The sequence below is a fragment of the Protopterus annectens genome, chromosome 6.part0 (assembly GCF_019279795.1).
Source record: "Protopterus annectens isolate FY-2018-M chromosome 6.part0, PAN1.0, whole genome shotgun sequence".
Taxonomy (NCBI): Eukaryota; Metazoa; Chordata; order Ceratodontiformes; family Protopteridae; genus Protopterus; species Protopterus annectens.
Window position 1 is genome coordinate 1,123,308,243 of NC_056737.1, and position 22,684 is coordinate 1,123,330,926.

The 22,684-nt window shown below is 44.5% G+C and overlaps 1 protein-coding gene across 1 annotated transcript in view; it reads left to right on the forward strand.

Annotated features, from left to right (window-relative positions):
- LY75 (lymphocyte antigen 75) overlaps positions 1–22,684 on the forward strand; it is a 3,856,564-nt gene that overhangs the window by 241,143 nt on the left and 3,592,737 nt on the right. Inside the window, exon 3 of the mRNA XM_044074746.1 lies at positions 6,787–6,960. Coding sequence (XP_043930681.1) covers positions 6,787–6,960 — 174 coding nt within the window. The remainder of the gene's footprint in view (positions 1–6,786; positions 6,961–22,684) is intronic.

Here is a 22,684-nt window from a genome sequence, read left to right on the forward strand (position 1 = left end):
TTTGCAATGTGGTTTTGATTCTCTGGAGGCCTCCTGCAGGGCCGCTGTTACAGGTTCTGTCATTAGGAGGCATGCTTGGTTAAAGGAACAAAATCTACCTGATCATGTTAAAGCAAAATTATTAGATGCTCCATTATAGCATGATACCTTGTTTGGTGTTAAAGCAGAAGAGGTGTTAAAGAAAAGGGAGGACAAAGCTAAATCTATGCAAACAGTCAAGGAATTCTTAGAGATACAGCCTCCAAGATTTAGCAGACACTGGCCTACAAAGAATTGGTCCTTTCCAGTGTCAGACAGGCCACAAAGGGGCGCAGATACAGACGCCCTAGAGGCAGATCCCAGCCCCAAGGTTTGTACAGGTCTAAACAATGGGGTGCTTCAACCTCCAACCTCCAAAAGTGGAGAAGACAAATCACAGCCATATGGGAAACAGTCCCAATGACTTCCCCCTGCCTGCGCCAAGCACTTAACTTCTGGCAGCACCTTTAGGGGGAAAACTAACACTTTTTTCTCAAAACTGGCACATAATAACCCAGGACAAATGGGTCTTAGACATAGTGTCACAAGGCTACAAGTTTCACTTTCATACCCTGCCAAGGGCAAACAGTTGGCCAGACCTGCCAAAAAATCAATGGGCAGAGGCACAAAAACAAGTCTCATCCCTCATGGACATGAGGGCCATTCAACAAGTACCAGAGCAAGAGCAGGGACAATGATTTTATGCAAGACTGTTCTTGGGGACTGCAAAGCCTGGAGACCAATACTGGACCTATCTATTCTAAACACATATCTGGATATACCAAAATTCAAAATGTTGACTCTACAGCAGCTTCTGCCCATGCTGGGCAAGAAGGCTTGGCTTGTGACTTTAGACCTGAAAGAGGCATACCTGCATGTCCCAGTCAAACATGCAGAAGATACCTCAGATTCAAAGCTGGCTCAATGCACTACCAGTTCTCTGCACTGCCCTTTGGCTTATCTACTGTGCCCAGGGTCTTCACAAAGTGCCTGGCTCCAGTAATTGCATTCTGCAGACAAAGAGGAATACAAATATATCCTTACTTGGACGACTGCTTCATTCAAGCAGAGAACAAGGACATTCTACTGGCGTTTGTAAAGAGATTACTAACATGCCTAGGGTACACAGTCAACAAAAATAAATCAAAACTATTACCCTCTCAAGAGATAATATTCCTGGGTGCAAGCTTAAATACAACTGCCCAGATGGCTTATCTCATGCCAGACAAACAATTGCAACTGACTACCTATTTCAATATGTTGGCAACAAAGGAGGCCCAGTTATCTGCAAGAAAAATTCTGCAGGCTTTGGGCTTCATGGCATCCTGCATTCTCCTAATTCCATATACAAGACTGCATATGAGGAAACTTCAATGGTACCTAAAAAGTGTTTGGACTCAACATTGCCACAGCCTGGAAACAATAATTACCCTCATTCCCTGCCTGCAACAGGAGTTTCGATGGTGGGCGAAGGCCTGTCACCAGAACAAGGGACAGCCATTCACTTTACCCCCAGCCAGACAGACATTAACAACAGATGCATCAGATTATGCCTGGGGGGCCCACATGGCAGGAAGATGTATTCAAGGCACATGGTCCGCAAACCAAATGCATCTACATATCAATCAAAAAGAAATGCTAGCTGTTCAGAATGCCCTGACAGCCATCAAGGACCTACTTCATCCGGGACAACTACTGATAAAGACAGACAACACCACGGTCATGTGGTATAAGAGGAGAAAGCTATTACATGATAGAACAAAATCCATAAAAGGGAAGTCACCCCTGATCATTATTAGTAAAAAAATACGAGCACTCATAAAATCAACTAAGGCCAATTTTGAGAGAAAAATTGCCATGGATTCAAAGGACAATCATAAGGCCTTTTTCAGCTATGTTAGGAACCTGGGTGGAAACTCACAGATATGCTCAGAATTAGTCCAAAATGATACAAAAATCACTGAACCCACAGACATTGCCAACATACTGGCAGACAGGTTCAGTGCAAACTTCACCCCCCTCTCCCCCCCTAAAGGAGATATAACTATCCCAGCCGAGTGTAGCCTCCCGGACATCTCAAATGCGCAGGTGAAAGCTGCTCTCTCTAAAGCTAAAAACACAGCATCAATGGGACCGGATGGTGTCCCGGCTGTGTGCTACGAGCTAAATGAGGAATTAAACCGCACATAAGGCAGCTGTTTAATCTCAGCCTTACCACAGGATACGTGCCCAAGGAGTGGCGTCACGGCAACTGTGGTCCCACTCCACAAAGGTGGCCTCACGGACCCTGGTAATTACCGCCCATAAGCTTAACAAGTCTAGTCTGCAAAGCTATGGAGAGGATCATAATGGAGCTCATAAACAAAGATATAGGGGACTTGCAGACATTGGACCCGACCCAGTTTGGCTTTGTCAAGGGAAGATCATGCCTTTTGAACTTGGTCGACTTCTTGAAATAGTCACCAAGGCCATTGATGAGGGAAAGGCAGTCCATACAGCCTACCTTGACCTTGCAAAGGCTTGACACAATACCCCACTCGGGTATTGTAGAAAAACTACCAGCTTAAATGTAAACCCATATGTCACAAGATGGGTTGCAAACTGGCTTAAGGACAGAACCCACAGGGTTAGAGTTGCTGGCGCTGTGTCAGACTCCAAGCCGGTCACAAGTGGTGTCCCACAGGGCTCGGTCCTTGGCCCCTATTGTTTGGCATCTACTTCTCAGAAGTACAGGCCAACATGGGAGGACTTTGGCTGACAAAGTTTGCAGATGACTGCAAACTGGCCATAGTGGAAAGTGCATCGGACACGGATATCCTTCAGAAGGGACTCACTGAAACAGATAGCTGGTGCCAGAGCCATGGCCTGAAGTTAAACGCCAAAAATGTATAGTCATACCCTTCGGAAAAACAAGGTAACCCCAAGCTACCATATAGGTGGCAATCCACTAAGCACAGAAGAGGTTATCAGGGACCTGGGGACCCAGGTTGACAGTGGCCTTTCTTTGACACTCACATTGCTAAAGTGGTTAGAAAGACCTTCTACATTGCCCACCTGATCACGAAGGGATTCACATCCAGATCTAGTGAGGTCATTGTTCCCTGTACTCTTCACTTATCAGACCAATGATCGAGTACAATGCCCCATTCGGATGTATCTCACCCGACATCTGCAGCAATTGGAGAGACCCCAAAGTTCCTCACCAAAAGGATAAAGGGACTCCAAAATCTGTCATATGCTGCCAGATTGAAGAAACTCCAGCTCTATTCAGTCGCATACCGTCTGCTCAGAGGTGACATGTGCCTGACATACAAGGCCATGTCCAACCGAATTAATGGACATGCTCCACCTCAAAAATCCAAATCCACCAAAACCACTAGAGCAAGCGACTTAAACCTTAGCACGGATATAAATAGGACGTGCTGGAGGGATAGATTTATCACTCAGAGACTCCCTATGCTGTGGAATAAAATCCCGGTCCATGTGAGGCAGAGCACCTCGCTGACTCTGTTCAAGAGAAATCTAGACCTGTGGATGGGAGATCGTAGGTTTACCCCGGGAATCATCTCTGGGTCACTGCTGGACAGAGGCACAACAAACTAATGGGCACAGTATTTTTTCATATAAGGGGTGGCGTAAGCCACAATAATTTGGGCTAGGCTTATAAATGCCTTAGGGCAGATAGCCTAGTATAAACCTATGAACCTATGAACCTATATAGATAAGCAGGGAGGCACTCATTCTTACCCCCTTTGCAGGCTAGCCATGACTTTGTGGGACACAGTATTGACTTACCAAGTACATCTGCAGGCACAATTCCTGCCAGGAAAGATAAATACTCTGGCAGGCGAACTAAGCAGAAACCTCATGGATCCCCACGAGTGGAAATTGGATCCACAAGTCTTCAGCATGATAACAAGGAAATGGGGATGCCCGGACATAGATCTATTTACCTCTCCTCACAACTGCCAACTAAAGAGATTCTGCACAAGGACTTATCACAGACAAGCATGGAAAGTGGATGCCCTATCTTTCAGCTGGAAAAACTTAGCAGTGTATGCCTTTCCTCCACTGCCTCTCCTCCCCAAGGTACTCCTAAAGGTCAGACAAGAGAAGCCAAAAATGATACTGATTGCTCCAAACTGGCCCCGCCAGTACTGGTATCCAATCCTAAGGAACATGTCTCAATGCCCAGCCTGGACCTTACCTCAGATACCTCATCTACTGTCCCAACAAAACAATCAGATCCTGCACAGCCAACTCAAGACCTTAAATCTGGCAGCATGGCGGATAATGTAGTCATACAAAACACACCTCTCACTAAAGCGGTGATGGGTGTCATTTTGGAGGCCAGGAGGCCTAGTACCAGAAAATCTAATGCTGGAAAATGGAAGAGATTCTGTGCTTGGAACCAGGCACAAGGAATTGACACAGCAGTACCAAATATTCCTCAGATTTTGCAATACTTAACTGAGATGCTGGACAAGGGCCTATCTTTTTCATCAATTAAAATTCATGCCTCTGCCATTTCGGCTCATTACAATACAGAGCCACCAATCTTTTCTCATCCTTTATTAAGGCAGTACCTCAGAGGAGCCAAAACCTAAGGCCTCCAAGGAGATCACTAACACCTGCATGGGACCTCAATTATGTCTTGGAAAAACTCACCCTGCCTCCTTTTGAGCCAGCCGCTACAACTGATATAAAGTTTTTGTCTTGGAAAACAGCTCTGCTCCTTGCAATAACCTCTGCAAGACGAGTCTCAGAGCTACAGACACTCATAGCTGTGGAACCTTTTATCATTTTTTATCCGGACAGCATTTCTCTGAGGACAAACCCGACATTTATACCTAAGGTAGTGTTCAGTGTGGCCCTTAACCAAACTATTCATCTGCCTACCTTTTATCCAAACCCACAGAATAAGGGAGAGAGGATTCTGCATTCTTTGGACATTCACAGACAGCTACGCTTCTACTTGAACAGAACCATAGCTTTCAGAAAGACAGAGCAATTACTAGTGGCATATGCTGCAGGATCACAAGGAAAGGCTAATACAAAGCAGACTATTTCAAAGTGGATAGGCCACTGCATTCGCTTCTGCTATTCACAACATGGCAAGCCAGTGCCTAAGGGCATTAGGCCACATTCAACCAGAGCAACAGCCACTTCAGCAGCCTTCCTCAGGGGACTACCAACCAAAGACATTTTAGAGGCTGCTACCTGGAGTTCAGTGCACACCTTTACAAAGCACTATCATTTACCACTCTACTCTAAATCCAGGGCAGGCTTTGCCACTGCAGTTCTGCAGGGCCTCATAGCCACTCCTAATGCTATTTAGCTCCAGCCTCCCAACCACAGCTTTACGATTCAACCCAATTGTAATGACTGCAACAGTGAAACACGAAGAACATAGTACAGTTGTGTACACTTACCATAAATGTAGATGTTCGAGTGTATTCACTGTTGCAGTCCAGGTTACCCACCCACCATCCCCCATATCATTGCTGGAACTTATCTGTACTTCTCTAATCTATACAACCTATGTGGTGTATTTGCTTGTAGATGAAGGCAAAATATATTTTGGTGAATGCATGCTTTATTGACATATTTTTAGCCTACCCTTTTGGGGGCACCTGATATCTGGGGCAAGAAAAACTGAATAAAATGGCATCGGCTGCATCTTTTATACCCCTGGCGCACTGACGTTAGGGAAGAGGTGACAGCAACCGATGCCAGACCTAGAATTTGGAATTCAGGCCGACTGAGGGTAGCCTGCCAGCAGGATAACCCAATTGTAATGACTGCAACAGTGAATGCACTCGAACATCTACATTTATGGTAAGTTGGTAAGTGTACACAACTGTACTTTTATGTGCCACAGACCATGTTCATCTCCACTTACTGTTAACATTTTAAATTCTACTTACATCTTTCTGTGGACAATTACATTATTGATGGCTCTTGTACTTCTTTGATCACAGATTATCTACATGTTTTGTTGTTTTAATTAGGTTTTGTCACCTGGTATTCCTCCTTATGTCTGCAGTTCAGTGGCATACTCTTGTGTTTTTGTAGCCTGGGTCATTCACCTCACGTCTGCTACATGCCTTTGTCCACTGTGTCTGATGAGAAAACTAGTTGCATGAATGCATCTGTAATCACTATCATCACTAAAGGCAGCATCAAGCATCCGGCAGACAAAAGGTAATGGAGCCAGACTACCAGGAATATTCCTCCATACAAGTGCAGGACATGCATTTCCTTTATGATTGCCATGTTGCACATTCTCGCTTTCTTTACACATCTAGTTCTCCTGTTATGTCCATTTATCCATGAGATCAGTGTATATCTAGATGATGTACACGTTGTTCATGTTCTTAGATACTGTCTTTGGGAAATCTATGCCACTGCTTTAAAGTTTACGTACAAAAGTTCACATATGTGTCTTTGTTGTGCAGCATGCTTAAAGTCCATTATACTTGTTTTCTTTGTAACTGGTGACTCAGCTGTGCTTAACAAAAATTATCAATGATGCAAAAGTGGTTGAATACAAGACAGTCTGCTGAGAATCAAGTTGTGAGGTTGTATTTGAGGAATTGTATAACTGATAAGTGTTTTTCATTAGTAGATAGTAATTGATTTTGTTTAACTAGATAATGGGTTGATTTACTAATATTTTTTATTATCAAGTGTAGTGCAAAACATCACCAACTGTATAATAATCAGATCTCTTTGCCACGGGTTTAAAGTTCTCCATTTCTCATACAGAGATCTATACAAAAGATGGGAATTCATTTGGGCAACCTTGTGAGATTCCTTTTAAATTCAATGGGACCTGGTATCCTGATTGTACTACAAATGGACCGGGAGGTAAACAGGAATGGTGTGCCACAACATTGAATTATGATATCGATAAGAAATATGGGGTATGCTTAAAAAAAGGTATGTATTTAAATGAAAGTTACTTGTTAACAGAACTGAATAAGTCTTGTATGTGTATTTATCTCCTGTTTTTTTTTTTTTTTAATGTTTTATTTGTAGGATAATATCGCAACTACATTACAGTTTATGCAAACCTCATACATAGTGCACTTTCAAAGTCCCCAGGTAGCTGACCCATTTCAGAAGCTGTGTAAAATGCAACTCCTTAAATGTCTCTGCCAAAAATTATTCAGCAGTAGCAGCCCAGAATTGAAAGTTACAAACTTACCAGGCTTCAGTGTCCTAATGGAGGTCAGGTCTGGGAATATTGTTAAAAGTTTCTAAAATATCAATAAATTTGGTGTACCGATTACTCTGACCTCTTATTTTTCACTCAGTGTATACATTTTCTTGTATGTCTTTATCTACTGAATTTTGTTCCGTGCTTGTGTTTGTTGGTTCTTTATTTAGTACTGATGTTTTTTGCAATTATTTCCCTGTCAAATTCCTTTATTATCCAGTAGTAATGCAACATTTTTAACAACCTTTAACTTAATTACCTAACTAGTTCTCAACCCTATATTCATTAAACTATATGCAAAAGAATCAGCTTCCCCCATAATTTGCTTATAGGTTCACAGAAGGCTACTAAGCTAACTGTTCTAGAGCCCTTACAAAGCCTAGCCATATTTATCCTGAGTTGACCCAGTTGTCAGTGGTTAGGTGAGTGAAGTTTGCAGAAGGTAAGGGTCTATGGTAAATAACATCTTCTGTCCAGGAGGGACATGGGTGCCATCCCTGGAGTGAATATGCAGTCGCTCATCCATTGATTTAGGTTGTGTTTGAAGAGGGCCAGGGAGGGGCTCTGTTTCACTTGAAATGGAAGCTTGTTCTAGAGAATTGGCAGTCTCTGGGAGATGTATCTGTCTGTCCAGCATGACCTGTTCATGTCATAGGCTAGGTTAAGATCCCTGGAGCAAGTGACCTTCATGCAGTTTGATTTACGAATGTGTAGCATATGCATCAGGGCCGGTCAGAGACTGCCCTTTAAGCCAGGCACAGGTAACACCTAATAACCTGTAGGAGATAAAATACAGTGACAGGGCTTTCAGAAAGTTCAGGTTGCTATCAACCTGAGTACCCAGATCATTTACCACTGGGTCTACACTTGGGGGGTGCTGTGTATAATGTAATTAGCTGGAATGTCAGCTTTCCCAAAGGGAATAATAATGCATTTGTTTGCATTTAGCTTTAATCCATGTCTTTGGCACCAGTCATTTGTCTGCATTAACTCTGCCTGCAGTATATTAACATCGTTGGGGGAATCAATGGTTGCTCCCAATTTTGCAGTTGTCAGCGAACTTGGTCAGCCACTGGCCATCCAAGTTTGCCTGGACGTCTGAGAAATAAATTCAGAACAGTAAGGGGCCCAGCACAGAACTCTTTGATACACCACTGGTGACTTGCCTTTTGCTAGAGGTGAAGTCACCCACTTTTACAGTATGTGTTCTGTCGGTGAGCCAATTGGCTACTCATCTGGTAATTTAGGGGATAATTCCCATTTGGGAGGGTTTCTCTATAAAACTTGAGTGGGGGGTTGTATCAGATGCCTTGGCTAGGTCAAGGTAGGAGGTATGCAATGTCTTTCCCTTGTCCAGGGCCTTGGTGACTTTCTTGAAGAAGTCAACCAAGTTTATCAGGCATGATCTACCTTTAAATAATCTGAACTGCATTGGGTTCAGAGATTGGAGATTACTTACATCCTTGTTAATAAGGTCCTTAATGATTCTTTCCATGACATTGCGGATGCGGCTGTTCAAGCTTATGGGCCTATAAATCCCAGAGTCTGTTGATGGTCCCCCTTTGTGCAGAAGGATTACTGTTACTGTCCTCCATTCCACTGGAATATAGCCAGTTCTCAGGCTGTGGTTAAACAGGAATCCAAGTGTGTCTGCTAGGTCATGTTTTAAGTTGTATAAAAGGCAGCCTTGGATGTTGTCTAGTCCCATTGATGCTGCATTTTTGGCATTGGAGAGCGCTGAAGTGATCTGCTCTCTTGAGGTAATAGCTGAGGAATGGTAGCAGGTATACATTAGGGATGACTGGAAGGAACAGGGGGTGAAGTTTGGTCCATATCTGTCAGCTAGTAGGTTGGCTATTATGGGTGGTGCCACCCACAGCCAGTTCAGCTCATAACTGGGTATTCTTTTTTTAGCTTTTGGATGTAGTTAAAGAATGTATTGTGAATATCTTTAGCTAGGGAGGCTATTTTCACTCCAGAATTAGCTTTGAAGGACTTGACAAGATCTCTGATTTGTTTGTTTAAGCTAGAGATGGGTTTCTTCCTCTGCTGAGCCAGTTCTGTCCTATTCTTGGACATTAGTTTCTTTCTCTTGTTATATAGTCTGTTTATACTAGGGGTCCACCAGGGTGGCTTGCTTTTCAGCAAGACCTGGTTTTAATCCAATCAGGTACAGCTAATTCTGTACAACTGCTTAAGTGGTTATACAGGGCACACTGGTGTACACCTCTGCATAGGAGTCTGTATTGTCTGCATTTGAGGGGGCTTTGAAACTTCTTATATCATCACTTAGTAGGAAGTAATTTGTCTTTGAAAAATTAAGCATTTTTGAGCTTGATGGGGTATCAATCTTTTAATTACATCAAACAAGACTTATTTATGTTCCAGTCCTACCAGGGAAGACATCAGAAATGGGGGGGGGGGGGTTGAACTTCTTGTGGGTGTACTGTGTAGCTGTTCCAGAGTGTTTGAATTGACAAAGTCCAAGAACTTCTGAGCCAGCATGTTTGTGGTCATGTATGTTTCCCATTTGATGGTAGGATAATTAAAATCACCCATGAGTAAGGTGTTGGGCTGTATGGCAAGTGACCTCCAGTAAGTCCAGGTATGCAGTATGCTTTTCCTGTTTCACGATGGGGAACCTGTTGCTAGCTATGATGTGGTAGGGGGCTTTGCCTATAGTTAATTGGACATGGAGAGTCATTCATAACTGTTTAACCAGTCTAGATGTGTACTTATCCTTAATGAAGATGAATATATCCTCTTCTTTGTTTTTTTCATGCTCAGTTTGTGATCTGAACATATGGAAAGCATTGTAGCCCTGCATGGCTGGGGTGGTTTCCATGCCTTTGAACCATGTCTTGGTGACTGCACAGATGTTGGCATCTTACAAAGTAAGGAGTGCTTCCAGGGAGTGCAGTTTCTTGTTTAGACTCCTAGCATTAAACAGTAATACCTTGAGTTTATCTAGAGAGGATGTTGTTATGTTGGGAGGCTGGTTATTTTGACACTGCCTAAAAAAGGCACAGTAGGATCATAGGAAGTTACTAGTCTAATGGCCCTATGGCCCTTACAACCCTAGCCAAGTTCTTACCCTTATTTCCATGATCAGCAGCTATTGACCTTGTCCAAGAAGGACACAGATGGAACCCCCGAGGTGAATTTATGGTCACTCATCCAGTCGTCCAGTTTGCATTTGAAGAGGGCCAAAGAGAGGTACTGTGTTTGGGATGAAGTGAGAGTCTGTTCCCAAGGTGTGGTAACCTCTGGGAGACAAAGCTGTCCCTCCATCAGGTTTTGTTAATGTCACATACCAGGTTAAGGTCTTTAGAATGAGTAACCTGTGTACCATCTGACTTACGGATATGCACCATTTCCATTAAAGCAGGGTCAGAGATTGCCTTGTGTGCAAGGCAGAGATCCCCTCTGAGTAGTCTGCATGAAACAGAAAAAAGGTACAGTGATTTCTGATGATCCCCATAGGACAGATACTGAAGACCTTGAATTTTCCTTGTGGTTTCTGCAGTTGCTTGGAAAGGTACATACAAAAAGGGGTGTTGTACTTGATTTTTGGCTTGATGAGGGAAGAGTACAGGGAGGTTATAACTTCTTTTTCTTTTGGAGGCAATGCTCTTACTTATGAGATGAGCAATGTAGAATGCCCTTCTTACTACTGTGGAGACATGGTGGTCAAAGGTAGGGTTGCTATCAACATGTGTGCCCAGGTCTCTCACCACTGAATGTGTACTTAAGGTGTTGCTATTGATGTGGTAGTTAGCAGGAACATCTCTTTTACCGAAAGGAATGATAATTCATTTTTTGCCTTGAGTTTATGGCCATGACTTTGGCACCAATCATTGTTCAAGACCCTCTTGTAGGATGTTGACATCATTTGGAGATTCTGTGGCTGCTCCTAGTTTGCAGTCATCAGCAAACTTTGTCAGTCACAGACCTTTAGATCTGATGTTGTCAGTCTTTGCTTAGTTCTTGACAGTGGGCTAGGTTCTGAGCCTCAGAACCAACTCGGCTGTTTATTCCAGATCATGCCTTCAAATTTCTGGAGCCAGACACTATCCATAATGCTCCTCTCAAAATTACATCAGATCTCATTTGCCACTACATAGGTCAGACATATTTGTCCTTCCCTCGAGACTTGGCTGATTTTAAAGTAAGCTTGTCTCTGTTAAGACTCTGATCTCTCTATATTTTTTTGCTTAACCTTTTCCTTCAATCTTCTTTCTGTCTACCCGCTCTTCTCAGCTACACCTGAGTGTGTTTCTCTCTCTTTTTCTTTCTACCGTTGGTAGTTCCTTTAAGCACCATCATTAGTACATTTCTTTCCTTTATTACCTTTTTTATGTATTCTTAAATTACCGTTGATGGTATTTTCCTTTTCTATCCCTTTTAATTGTTAAAAAAGAAAAATAAATCTTCATCACTTTACCTCTTTTCTATCCGTGTGTGTATGTTTGTTTCAGCCCTTTTTCGTTATGGCTGAAAAACAACTCTCTCTTGTCAAATCTTCAAAAGGCACCTCCAGTTTCAAGTAAGATGCCCAATTCTAATGGGCATACCTTATGTGTGTATTTTCTGGGTAAACTACACTTTCAGGAAAATTGCTCAAGTCTGTCACAGGTTCTCTACCTGTACTCTTACTGGGCAGAAGAATAAACTTATACTGAAGGACTCCTCAAATCTGATTTCGAAGAGGCCATTTCTGAGTCTAGGATTGAAGCTAGCACATCTTCATCCTCCTCTTCCTCCACTAAGAAAAGACCTTCTTTACTTCTAGTACTTTGGAACCATCCAAGAAGGTCTCTAAACTGGCCATGGTGCTGAAGAGCTCTTCGGCACTGGAAGGTTTATCTGACTCAACACCCAAGACAGTGTTGGAGCCGACAACAACTTCGTCAGTACCCACAGTACCCTTGGTGCCGAAAAAGTCACAGCTGCCGCCACTTCCTAGGACAAGGTACGCCCCACCTTTTCATCCTTTTAAAGATAGGCCAGCAAGTCCCTTTCTTGAAGTGAGACCCCCTAAGTCTCCTTCAACTACTTCGATCCGATCTACTAAGAGTCTCTCAGAAGCCGACATTTTGAGACTGGGTGGATCAGCTTCTGATGGTGAAGGGATTGTCCTCGGTTCCTAGCCACGCTGGCGTCGGAACAAGCCAATCTACAACACCTCTAATTCCTTCTCCTCCAACTCCTGTTGAGTCTTTGGAGCCCTCTGTTCCAACACTTCCAGCACCGACTGTGCCTGTTCTGGTAGCTTCCTCTTCTCTGGTCCTGAGGGCTGCCTTGAGCTCCTCCAAGTTTTTGCCACTGGAGAGCTCATGGGGTCAGGGCTCTCTGGTTCATAGGTTCATAGGTTCATACTAGGCTATCTGCCCTAGGGCATTTATAAGCCTAGCCAGAATGTGTTTGGCTTTCGCCACCCATTTTAAATTTATTTTGCTATGCCCTTTTTCGAGGTTAGTATACTGTGCCTCTGTCTAACAGTGACACAGAAGTGATACCCGGGGTAAACCTACGATCTCCCATCCACTCATCAAGATTCCTCTTGAAGAGAGTCAATGAGGGACTCTGCCTAACCTGGACTGGGATTTTATTCCAGAGTGAAGGGAGCCTCTGGGTTATGAATCTGTCCCTCCAGCATGTCCTATTTATTTCAGTGCTGAGGTTCAAGTCTCTCGAGCGTAGCTCAATGGGATTTGGATTTTCTGAGGTACAGCATGTCCATTAATGGGGTTGGACATGGCTTTATATGTCAGGCACAGATCGCCTCTGAACAGGCGGTATGCCACTGAGTAGAGCTGGAGTTTCTTTAACCGGGCAGCATATGGCATCTGTTTGAGCCCTTTGATCCTCTTGGTGAGGTACTTTTGGGGTCTTTCCAGTTGCTGCAGGTGTCTGGTAAGGTACATCCCAAAAGGGGCATTGTACTCAATTATGGGCCTGATGAGGGATGAGTAAAGAGGCACGATGACCTCCCTGATCTAGATGTGAATCTCTTCATGATTAGGTGGGCTATATAAAATGTTTTACTAACCACTTTGGCCACGTGGTTGTCAAATGAGAGATTGCTATCAACTTGGGTCCCCAGGTCCCTAATTACTTCTTCTGTACTTAATGGATTACCACCTATGTGGTAATTTGTGGGCACTTTGTTTTTGCCAAAGGGGATGACTATACACTTTTTGGCATTTAGCTTGAGGCCATGGCTCTGGCACCAGTTGTCTGTTTCTATGAGGCCCTTTTGGAGGAAGCTTGTGTCGGCTGGAGAGTCGATTATGGCCCAGTTTGCAGTCATCTGCGAACTTGGTCAGCCACAGTCCTTCCGTGTTGGCCTGTACCTCCGAGAAATATATACCGAACAAGAGAGGTCCCAGGACTGAGCCTTGTGGGACACCACTTGTAACTGGTTTGGAGTCTGACATGGCTCCAGCAATTCTAACCATGTGGGTTCTGTCCTTGAGCCAGTTTGCAATCCATCTAGTGACATAGGGGTTTATATTTAAGCTGGTGAGCTTATCTATAATGCCCGAGTGGGGTATTGTATCGAAGGCTTTTGCGAGGTCCAGGTAGGCTGTGTGGACCACCTTCCCCTCGTCAATGGCCTTGGTGACTGTTTCAAACAAATCAACCAGGTTTAAGAGGCAGGATCTGCCCATAACAAAGCCGAGCTGGGTAGGATCCAGTGTTTGTAGGTCCCCAATATCTTTATTTATGAGGTCCATGATGATCCTTTCCATAGCTTTGCAGACCAAGCTAGTCAGGCTTATGGGGCGATAGTTTCCAGGATCCGTTGAGGCACCACCTTTATGGAGAGGGACCACTGTTGCTGTACACCACTCTTTGGGCACATATCCTGTAGTAAGGCTGAGATTGAACTGTAGTTTTATGTTTGGGTTTAGCTCTTCTTGGAGTTCATGTAGGATGCAGCCCGGGACACCATCTGGTCCCATTGATGCTGTGTTTTTTGCTTTGGAGAGGGCGGCTCTTACCTGAGCATCTGAGATGTCAGGGGCAGCACTCTGCTGGGATAGATATTTGCCCTTTGGTGGGGGGGGAGTTTGCTGAACCTGTCGGCTAGGATGTTGGCAATGTCTGTGGGTTCGTGTATTTTTGTCATTTTGGACTAATTCTGAGCATATCTGGGAATTACCACCCAGGTTCCTAACATAACTAAAGAAAGCCTTGTGATTATCCTTAGTGTCCTGTACAATTTTTCTCTCGAAGCTGGCCTTAGACAATTTTATGTGTGCCCGTAGTTTTTTGCTAATACTGATCAGTGATGCCTTTCTTTTTGGGATTTTGCTCAATCATTTAGTAGCTTCCTCCTTCTATTGTATAGTTTGTTTATGGCTGGGGTCCACCAGACAGGACGTCTGCCTTTGGAGGATTGGGTCTTGGTTTTATTTGGGATCGCATGGTCCATACATTCCTGAAGGTGTTCATAGAATGCGTTTATAAAGGATTCTGCGGTCTGGGCCGTATTTTCCACAGGCCCGGGGGCTTTAAAGGATTCCACCTCAGTTTTGAGGATTGTGAAATTTGCTTTAGAGAAGTTTTTCACTGTGGTTTTCTGGGCAGGGGGTGGGGTTGGGATGTGAATATCCAGTGAGATTAGTTTATAGTCTGATCTTACCAGTGAGGGATACACTTCTGGTCTGGAGCATAGAGTCCCCATGTTGGTGATGATCAGATCCAGTATGTTTTCCCCTCTTGTGGGAGTCGTAACAAGTTGTTCCATAGCATTTGAGTTTATAAATTCTAGGAACCTTTGGGCTAGGGTGTTGGTGCTAGAGTAATGCTCCCAGTCTATGTTTGGGTAGTTGAAGTCGCCCAATATAATGGTGTTTGGAGAGACCTTCATATTTTCCAGTGTGCTCAGGAAGGCCGAGTGGGGTTCCTGGGTTTGGGAGGGTGGTCTGTAGCAGGCTATAAACTGGAAGGCAGTTTTACCCACTGTTAGTTGCACATGGATAGTCTCTGATGCTTCGTGCTTTGCCACCAACCTGGAAGTGTGGGTATCTTTGATGAATATCGATACTCCCTCCTTTTGTGGTTCGGTCCAAGTTTTGGGGCTGAAAAGCATGGTATGAGGTATAACCTGGTAGTGCTGGGGTGCTCTCGGGAGCCCTGAACCAGGTTTCTGTTACTGCACAGATATCGATGTTCTCCATGCTAAGGAGAGTTTCGAGTGCATGCATCTTGAGGTTTAGACTTCTGGCGTTGAGTAGCATTACTCTTAGTTTCTTATCCCTTGTGATACCTATGGAGGTGGGTTTGTCTTTTGAGCCTTGCCTAAAAAAGGCACTATGGGGGTAGCAAGAGCCTTTGCCAATATCCGAAAGCCCAGGGGTGACAGGTGCAAGCTGTCCCTAGCGAAGCATCGTGGCTTGTCGAGCATATCATCCCAAGTTGACAGGCATTGGATCCCATTTGAATGACACCAGTACTTAAGCCAGTTGTTGAAATTGATCATCTTGTCTTCATATTGTGGCATCATTCTTGGTGAGGGTAAGATGCTACTCAAGGTCAGGGTCATACCGGCCTGGGCTACATGCTCAGAGAGCTCCTTTATGTCTCTTTTCATGTAGTCCAGGGAGGTACGTCTCAGGTCATTCACACCAGCATGGACAATGACTGAGTCATATTTGTACTTGCCTTGGAGTGACCTGAGTGCTTGTGTTATGTGGCGGATCCTAGCGCCCGACAGGCTGCTCACCGTGACCCTCTCCTTGTTCAGCCTGGTGAGCGGGACGTTAGTGTGCCTGACGATAGAGTCACCTATTACAAGTGTATCAGGTGTATTGTTTAGTCTTAAGGGCTGTGACTGTTTGGCACACTGGCTTTGTGAGATATGTGTTGCACGTGTTTTGTTTTGGGGTAGCGGCTGCTTGGGTGTCTGCTTTGGAGGTCTCTGCTGCTTTGGCAGATCTTTATTTAGAGCCTCCGAGTATGTTTTTGTGTGATTATGTGTTTGGTTTGCTGTCGTGGTAGGTCTATGTGAGACTGGAATTGTAGTGAGTGTGGTTTCCTTCTCCTCCTGACTGGTTATGCCAGTACTGAGTTGAGAGAGCTTAGCCTCCAGTTTGGCTATATGGTTGCATCTCTCACATGTGTTGGAATTTGTTGGGAGGAGGAGAGGGTTGTCTGTGTACATGAGGCAGTTGTAACATTGCCTCAAGATTCCCAGATTCACCAGCTGGACCGGAGAGGAGATTGACAACTGAACTTTGGTCATGCTAGAATAATATTGAGAATTCCTTAATAATTGAAAACCAGGGCCAGTGGGGAGTGAGGGTGTAGTGCTTTTAATTTTTAGTGCTGACTTATATAATTGCTTTAGTGAGCAAGTGCCAGGTAACTTAAGTGCAATGTGTTACAGGTAACTTAAATGCAAAAATGACAAACAGTAACTTTCTTTCAAGTGAAACAAGGAAATAAGTACAGTAAGCAATGCAGATATCACTAGTGATCCACAGAAGCTGAGAAGCCGTATTAGGTGGAATTAGCGTTCCAGGAAATAACAAGCAAACAAACAACAAGCATATAAACAAAGCTAGATTCAGCAGGCCTGGATCTAGTCTATGCTACAGCAAACAAGGTGTACCAATTTCAGTAAGATACAGTTCAAATATTCAGGCACTATAAACCTTTAACCAGAAATTCCCAGCTCAGAAGGGCAGAGTCCAGCCTCTTCTCCCACAAGAGTGCAGACCACAAACTTTCTTAATGTAAAATAACTGGCCTGAAGCCCAAGTGCTTAAACCAGAACTAATACACTTTAAGAATAACAGACACTGGGCTCTCAATCAGCAGTTCCCAACTTAGAAGGATGAAAGCTACCTGTCCTGCCACCACAGTGCATGTCACAAACCTTCCTAATGTAAAACAACTTGTCTGAAGCCCAAGTGCTTAATCCAAAAGACTTAGAATGATAGCTACACTTTAATCAAGTTACTACCAAGCAGTAATATATATAATTGAATACTTTAGAAAATGCCTGGATTAGTGCTCAAGTTACACAAACAAAGCTAGATCCAGCAGGCCCGAATCCAGTCTATGCCACAGCAAACAAGGCGCACCAACTTCAGTAAGAAGCAGTTCAGATATGCATGCACTATAAGCCTTCAACCAGAAATTCCCAGCTCAGAAGGGCAGAGTCCAGCCTCTCCTCCCACAAGAGTGCAGACCACGAACCCTCTTAATGTAAAGTAACTGGCCTGAAAGCCCAAGTGCTTAAACCAGAATTACTACACTTTTAGAATAACAGACACTGAGCCCTCAATCTGCAGTTCCCAACCTAGAAGAATGTAAGCTACCTGTTCTGCCACTATAGTGCAGACCACAAACCCTCTCAGTGCAAAACAACTGGTCCGAAGCCCAAGTGTTTAAACCAAAAGGCTTAGAATGAGTTACACCAAGCAGTAATAAATACAATTGAGTACTGGTTGGGTCCGAGGTGCATGGATCTGTTTCCTTAGTTTCGGAGCCGTCCATGTCCCTTGGTGTTTCAGCCTTTGTAGCATCAATCCAAGTTTCTGTTTCAGGGGGCAGCCTCCTTGGTGCTGGGTGTGACCCTAGTTCTGAAAGAGTCTGTTTCAGTTCTGGGATCCCATTCCTGTATGGTGCCATCTCTGTCGGGACAACTGTCTACAGCCCTTCGACCTGAGTTGCCATCTGTCTCATCCCCAGGCCAAGAGGGCAAAAAAGTCCTAGGATATACCCACCTTGCTGATTTCCTCTTCGGACACTTCCCATGATCATCCTCCCGAGGAAGTTCCTGCGAAGAAGAAGTGCAAGAGGAAGCACTTTGACTCCCCAGAGGAGTCTTTCACTGAAGATACTGATTTTGATGAAGGGGAAGGTGCCCCTAAGTCACCCCCTATGATGTTTCCTTCGGGGACATCCTGGAAACCCTGAAACAGAGGGGTGGCTGGTCCTCCATCCAACCTTCTTCGAAGGAGTCAGTATATCTGGAGGCTTTTCGTGCCCATCCCTGTACTTCTTGGAGTTCTCCGCCTGCTGACAATCTCATTTCCTCTAACATCCCAGAAGAAGCTCACGGACATACCATTCAGTCACAGGGAAGCAGCAGCTTTAGAAATTCAAAGACTGATAGACAAACGCGTCATCCAAAAAGTCCCACCAGACCAAACAGGATCCAGGTTTTATTCAAGGTTCTTTTTTGTGCCCAAAAAACAGGGAACTAGAGACCCATCTTGGATCTCAGCCACTTCAACAAGGTCATTTACCAAAGCAAATTCCAGATGGTCTCAGTACAGCTAATACTTTCATTCTTGGAAAAAGACGATTGGATGTGCTCTGTAGACCTCCAAGACGCTTATTCATAGTTCATAGGTTCATAGTTTAGTACTAAGCTAACTGCCCTTGCGAGCCATTTTAAGCCTAGCCAATTATCCCTTGTGAGACTGAAACCTGCACCTTGTGTTTGTAAGGCAAACACCTTAGCCATTAAGCCACCCTCCCATATAAAAATGGACAAGAGCTCCAGGAGATACCTGTGCTTCAGGCTGGAGCCATTTATTTCTAATTCAAAGCGCTGCCCTTTGGACTCACCACAGCCCCCAGGGTGTTCACCAAATGTATGGCAGTGGTGGCAGCTCATCTCAGACTGCTAGGGTTTCGAGTATTTCCTTACCTCGACAACTGGCTCCTTACCGCTACCACCAGGCATTAGTTAGAATGGGCAAGAGACTACACTCTATACCTCTATACATCCCTAGGCATGACCATAAATTTCAAGAAGTCAACCTTGCAACCTACTCAGCAATTAGAATTCATCAGATCCCATTTAAAAACTGTTTCAGGAATTGCCTCACTCCCTCCAGAAAGACTTCAATATATCAGATCCCAAGTCAGACAAATTGTATGAAACAAAAGGGTTCCAGCAAGACTAGTCCTACAGACTTTGGGCTCCATGGCAATGTCAATCACTCTTTTTCCCTTGGCAAGGTATCACATGCGAATGTTGCAATTGTTACTTGCTTCCCAATGGTCTCTGATGCACCTATCAATATCTCACAGGTTCATAGGTAAGTACTAGGCTATCTGCCCATGGTATTTATAAGCCTAGCCACAGAGTGGTGGCTTTCGCCTTCCCATTAGATTAGTAACCTGGGCCTCTGTCAGCAGGGCTCCTGAAGTGATCCCAGGGTAGAACTTGATTACCCATCCACTCATCAAGATTTCTCTTGAAGAGGGTCAGAGGAGCTCTGTCGAATATGGATTGGGATTCTATTCCAGAGTGAGGGGAGTCACTGGGACAGGAATCTATCCCTCCAGCATGTCCTGTTTATTGTTGTACATAGGTTCAAGTTTCTAGAACGAGTGGTTCTGAGGGATCTCATTTTTTTGAGGTGAAGCATGTCCATTAGTTCAGGGTTTGACATGGCCCTATAGGTCAGGCATAGGTCACCTCTCAGCAGACGGTAAGCAACTGAGAAGAGCTGGAGCTTTTTTAGTCGTGCTTCATAGGGTAATTGTTTAATGCCCTTAATCCTCTTAGTGAGGTACTTCTGTGGTCTTTCTAGTTGTTGCAGGTGTCTAGTGAGGTACATCCCAAATGGGGCATTGTACTCTATTATGGGCCTAATGAGTGAGGAGTAAAGGGGCACAATCACCTCCTTGGATCTGGATGAGAAACCCTTTGTGATCAGGTGTGCCACATAGAAGGATTTCCTGACTGTTTTGGCTATGTGTTTATCAAAGGAGAGCATGCTATCTACTTGGGTACCCAGGTCCCTAATTACTTCTTCTGTACTTAGTGGATTCCCATCCTATGTGGTAGTTTGTAGGTACTTTGTTTTTCCCAAATGGGATTACTATGCATTTTTTGGCATTTAGCTTGAGGCCGTGACTTTGACACCAGGTGTTTGTCTCTGTGAGACCCTTTTGCAGGATGTCTTTGTCAGCTGGAGAGTCAATTATTGCACCCAATTTACAGTCATCTGCGAACTTGGTTAGCCACCGTCCCTCTGCCTTTGCCTGTACTTTTGAGAAATATATACTGAACAGGAGGGGTCCCAGAACTGAGCCCTGTGGGACTCCGCTTGTGACTGTTTTAGAGTCAGACATGGTGCCTGCCACTCTTACCATGTGGGTTCTGTCTGAGAGCCAATTGGCAACCCATCTCGTGACATGGGGGTTGATATTTAAGCTGGTAAGTTTGTCTATGATTCCTGAGTGTGGGATGGTGTTGAATGCCTTAGTGAGGTCCAGATATGCTGTGTGGACCACCTTCCCTTCATCTATGGCCTTGGTGACTGTTTCGAAGTTCAGGAGGCAAGATCTGCCTTTAACAAAGCCGAACTGGGTGGGGTCCAGTGTCTGGAGGTTCCCAATGTCCCTGTTAATGAGCTCCATGATAATGCATTCCATGGCTTTGCAGACCAAGCTAGTCAAGCATATAGGGCAATAATTCCCAGGGTCAGTTGTGGCACCACCTTTGTGGAGTGGTACGACTGTTGCTGTACGCCATTCTTTGGGTACATAGCCTGTAGAGAGGCTGAGTTTGAATAGTGATTTGAGATGGGGGGTTAGTTCATTTTGAAGCTCGTGTAAGACACAACCTGGGATAGCATCTGGTCCCATTGATGCTGTGTTTTTGGCCTTTGCAAGGGCTGTCTTTACTTGTGTGTCTGAGATATCTGGAGCGCCACATTCTTCTGGGATGGGTGCTAGCCCCTTTGGTGAAGGGGGGGGTGACGTTTGCACTGAACTTGTCAGCCAGGATGTTGGCAATGTCGGTTGGTTCAGTGTATTTATGGCCATTATGCACTAGCTCGGAGCATATGTGAGAGTTTGCCCCTAGACTCTTGACATAGTTAAAGAAGGCCTTGTGGTTATCCTTAGAGTCATTGGCTATTTTTCTTTCGAAGTTGGCCTTGGATGATTTAATGAGGGAGTGCAGTTTTTTACTGATGTTAATCAGAGATGCCTTCTTATTTTGGGATTTTGTTCTATCTTGCAGGAGTTTCCTCCTTCTCTTGTAAAGTTTATTTATGGCCGGGGTCCACCAGACTGGCTACCTCTTTTTTGAGGAGTTGGTCTTGGTTTTACTAGGGGTGGCTCGGTCCATGCATTCTTGAAGGTGTTCATAGAATGCACTTGTAAAGGATTCTGCCGATAGGTCATCATTTTCCATTTGATTGGGAGCTTTGAAACTTCCCACCTCGGTCTTGAGGAGTGTGAAGTTGACTTTAGAGAAGTTTTTTACCTTGATTTCCTTGACTGAGGGGGGGGGGGGTTCGGGATGTGGATGTCCATTGTGATTAGTTTGTGATCTGATCTTACCAATGACGAGTTTACCTCAGGTGTGGAACATAGGTTCCCCATGTTGGTGATGACCAGGTCCAGTATGTTGTCACCTCTTGTGGGAGTGGTGACCAGCTGTTCAAGGGTGTTTAAGTTTATAAACTCAAGGAAACATGAAATCTTGATTACTAATCTCTGCAAACAGGATCGTTTGTGGTGGCTCCACTCCGATCAGATTCTCTTGGGTCGGCCATTCATTCTTCCCCAGCCCTAAGCCATAGTGACCATGGATGCTTCCCACATGGGGTGAGGGGGTATTATCTGGGAAGGACAGTCCAAAGCACATGGTCCCAACTAGAGGCCAACTTGCACATCAGTGTTCTAGTGATGAGGGCAGTGCTGGTAGCATTGCAAGCATTCCAAGACGTCCTTCCTCTGGGAACAGTGGCTATTCAGATGGACAATATGTTGGTAATCTGGTACATCAACAAACAAGGGGGAACCAAATCCTACCCATTGTGTCAAGCAGCCCTCAAAGTTTGGCAGTTGTCAATTTCTTTCAACTGCTTTCTTACTGCAGCGCACATCTCGAGGAGCTCCAACGTAATAGTGGACAAGCTGAGCAGAACTATTCTCAAGCCTCACGAGTGGTCTTTCAATTCTGTAGTGGCGAATAAGATTTTCCGTCACTGGGGCCAACTTTGCTGCAGTCTCTTTGGCTGTTCTCTGAACAAGTGCAGAAGGTATTTTGCCCTAATCACCCCTCAGGGGGAGTCACTCAGGAAGGCTGTTCTCCACGATTGGCCCGCCGGTCTTCCTTATGCCTTCCCCGCAATTCCTAAAGAAAGCAAAGAGGACAGAAAATTCAGTAATCCTCATTGCCCCCTTCTGGCCTCGATAAGTTTATTTTTCCTTCCTTTGGCTTCATCTTCTTCAAAAAACGTGGATTCTGAACCCAGCTCTAGATCTGCTGTTTCATCTGAAGGGGGTAGTTCATCCGAATCTCTAACATCTCAAGCACACTGTGAGGCTTCTCCAATTCCTATGATTGTCAGGCATCCTTCCCTTTCTTCTCCCATCTGACAAATTATTGTCGCTCTTCGCAAACCTTCCACTACCAAGCTCTATCAAAGTAAATGGGAAAAATTTGCTAAC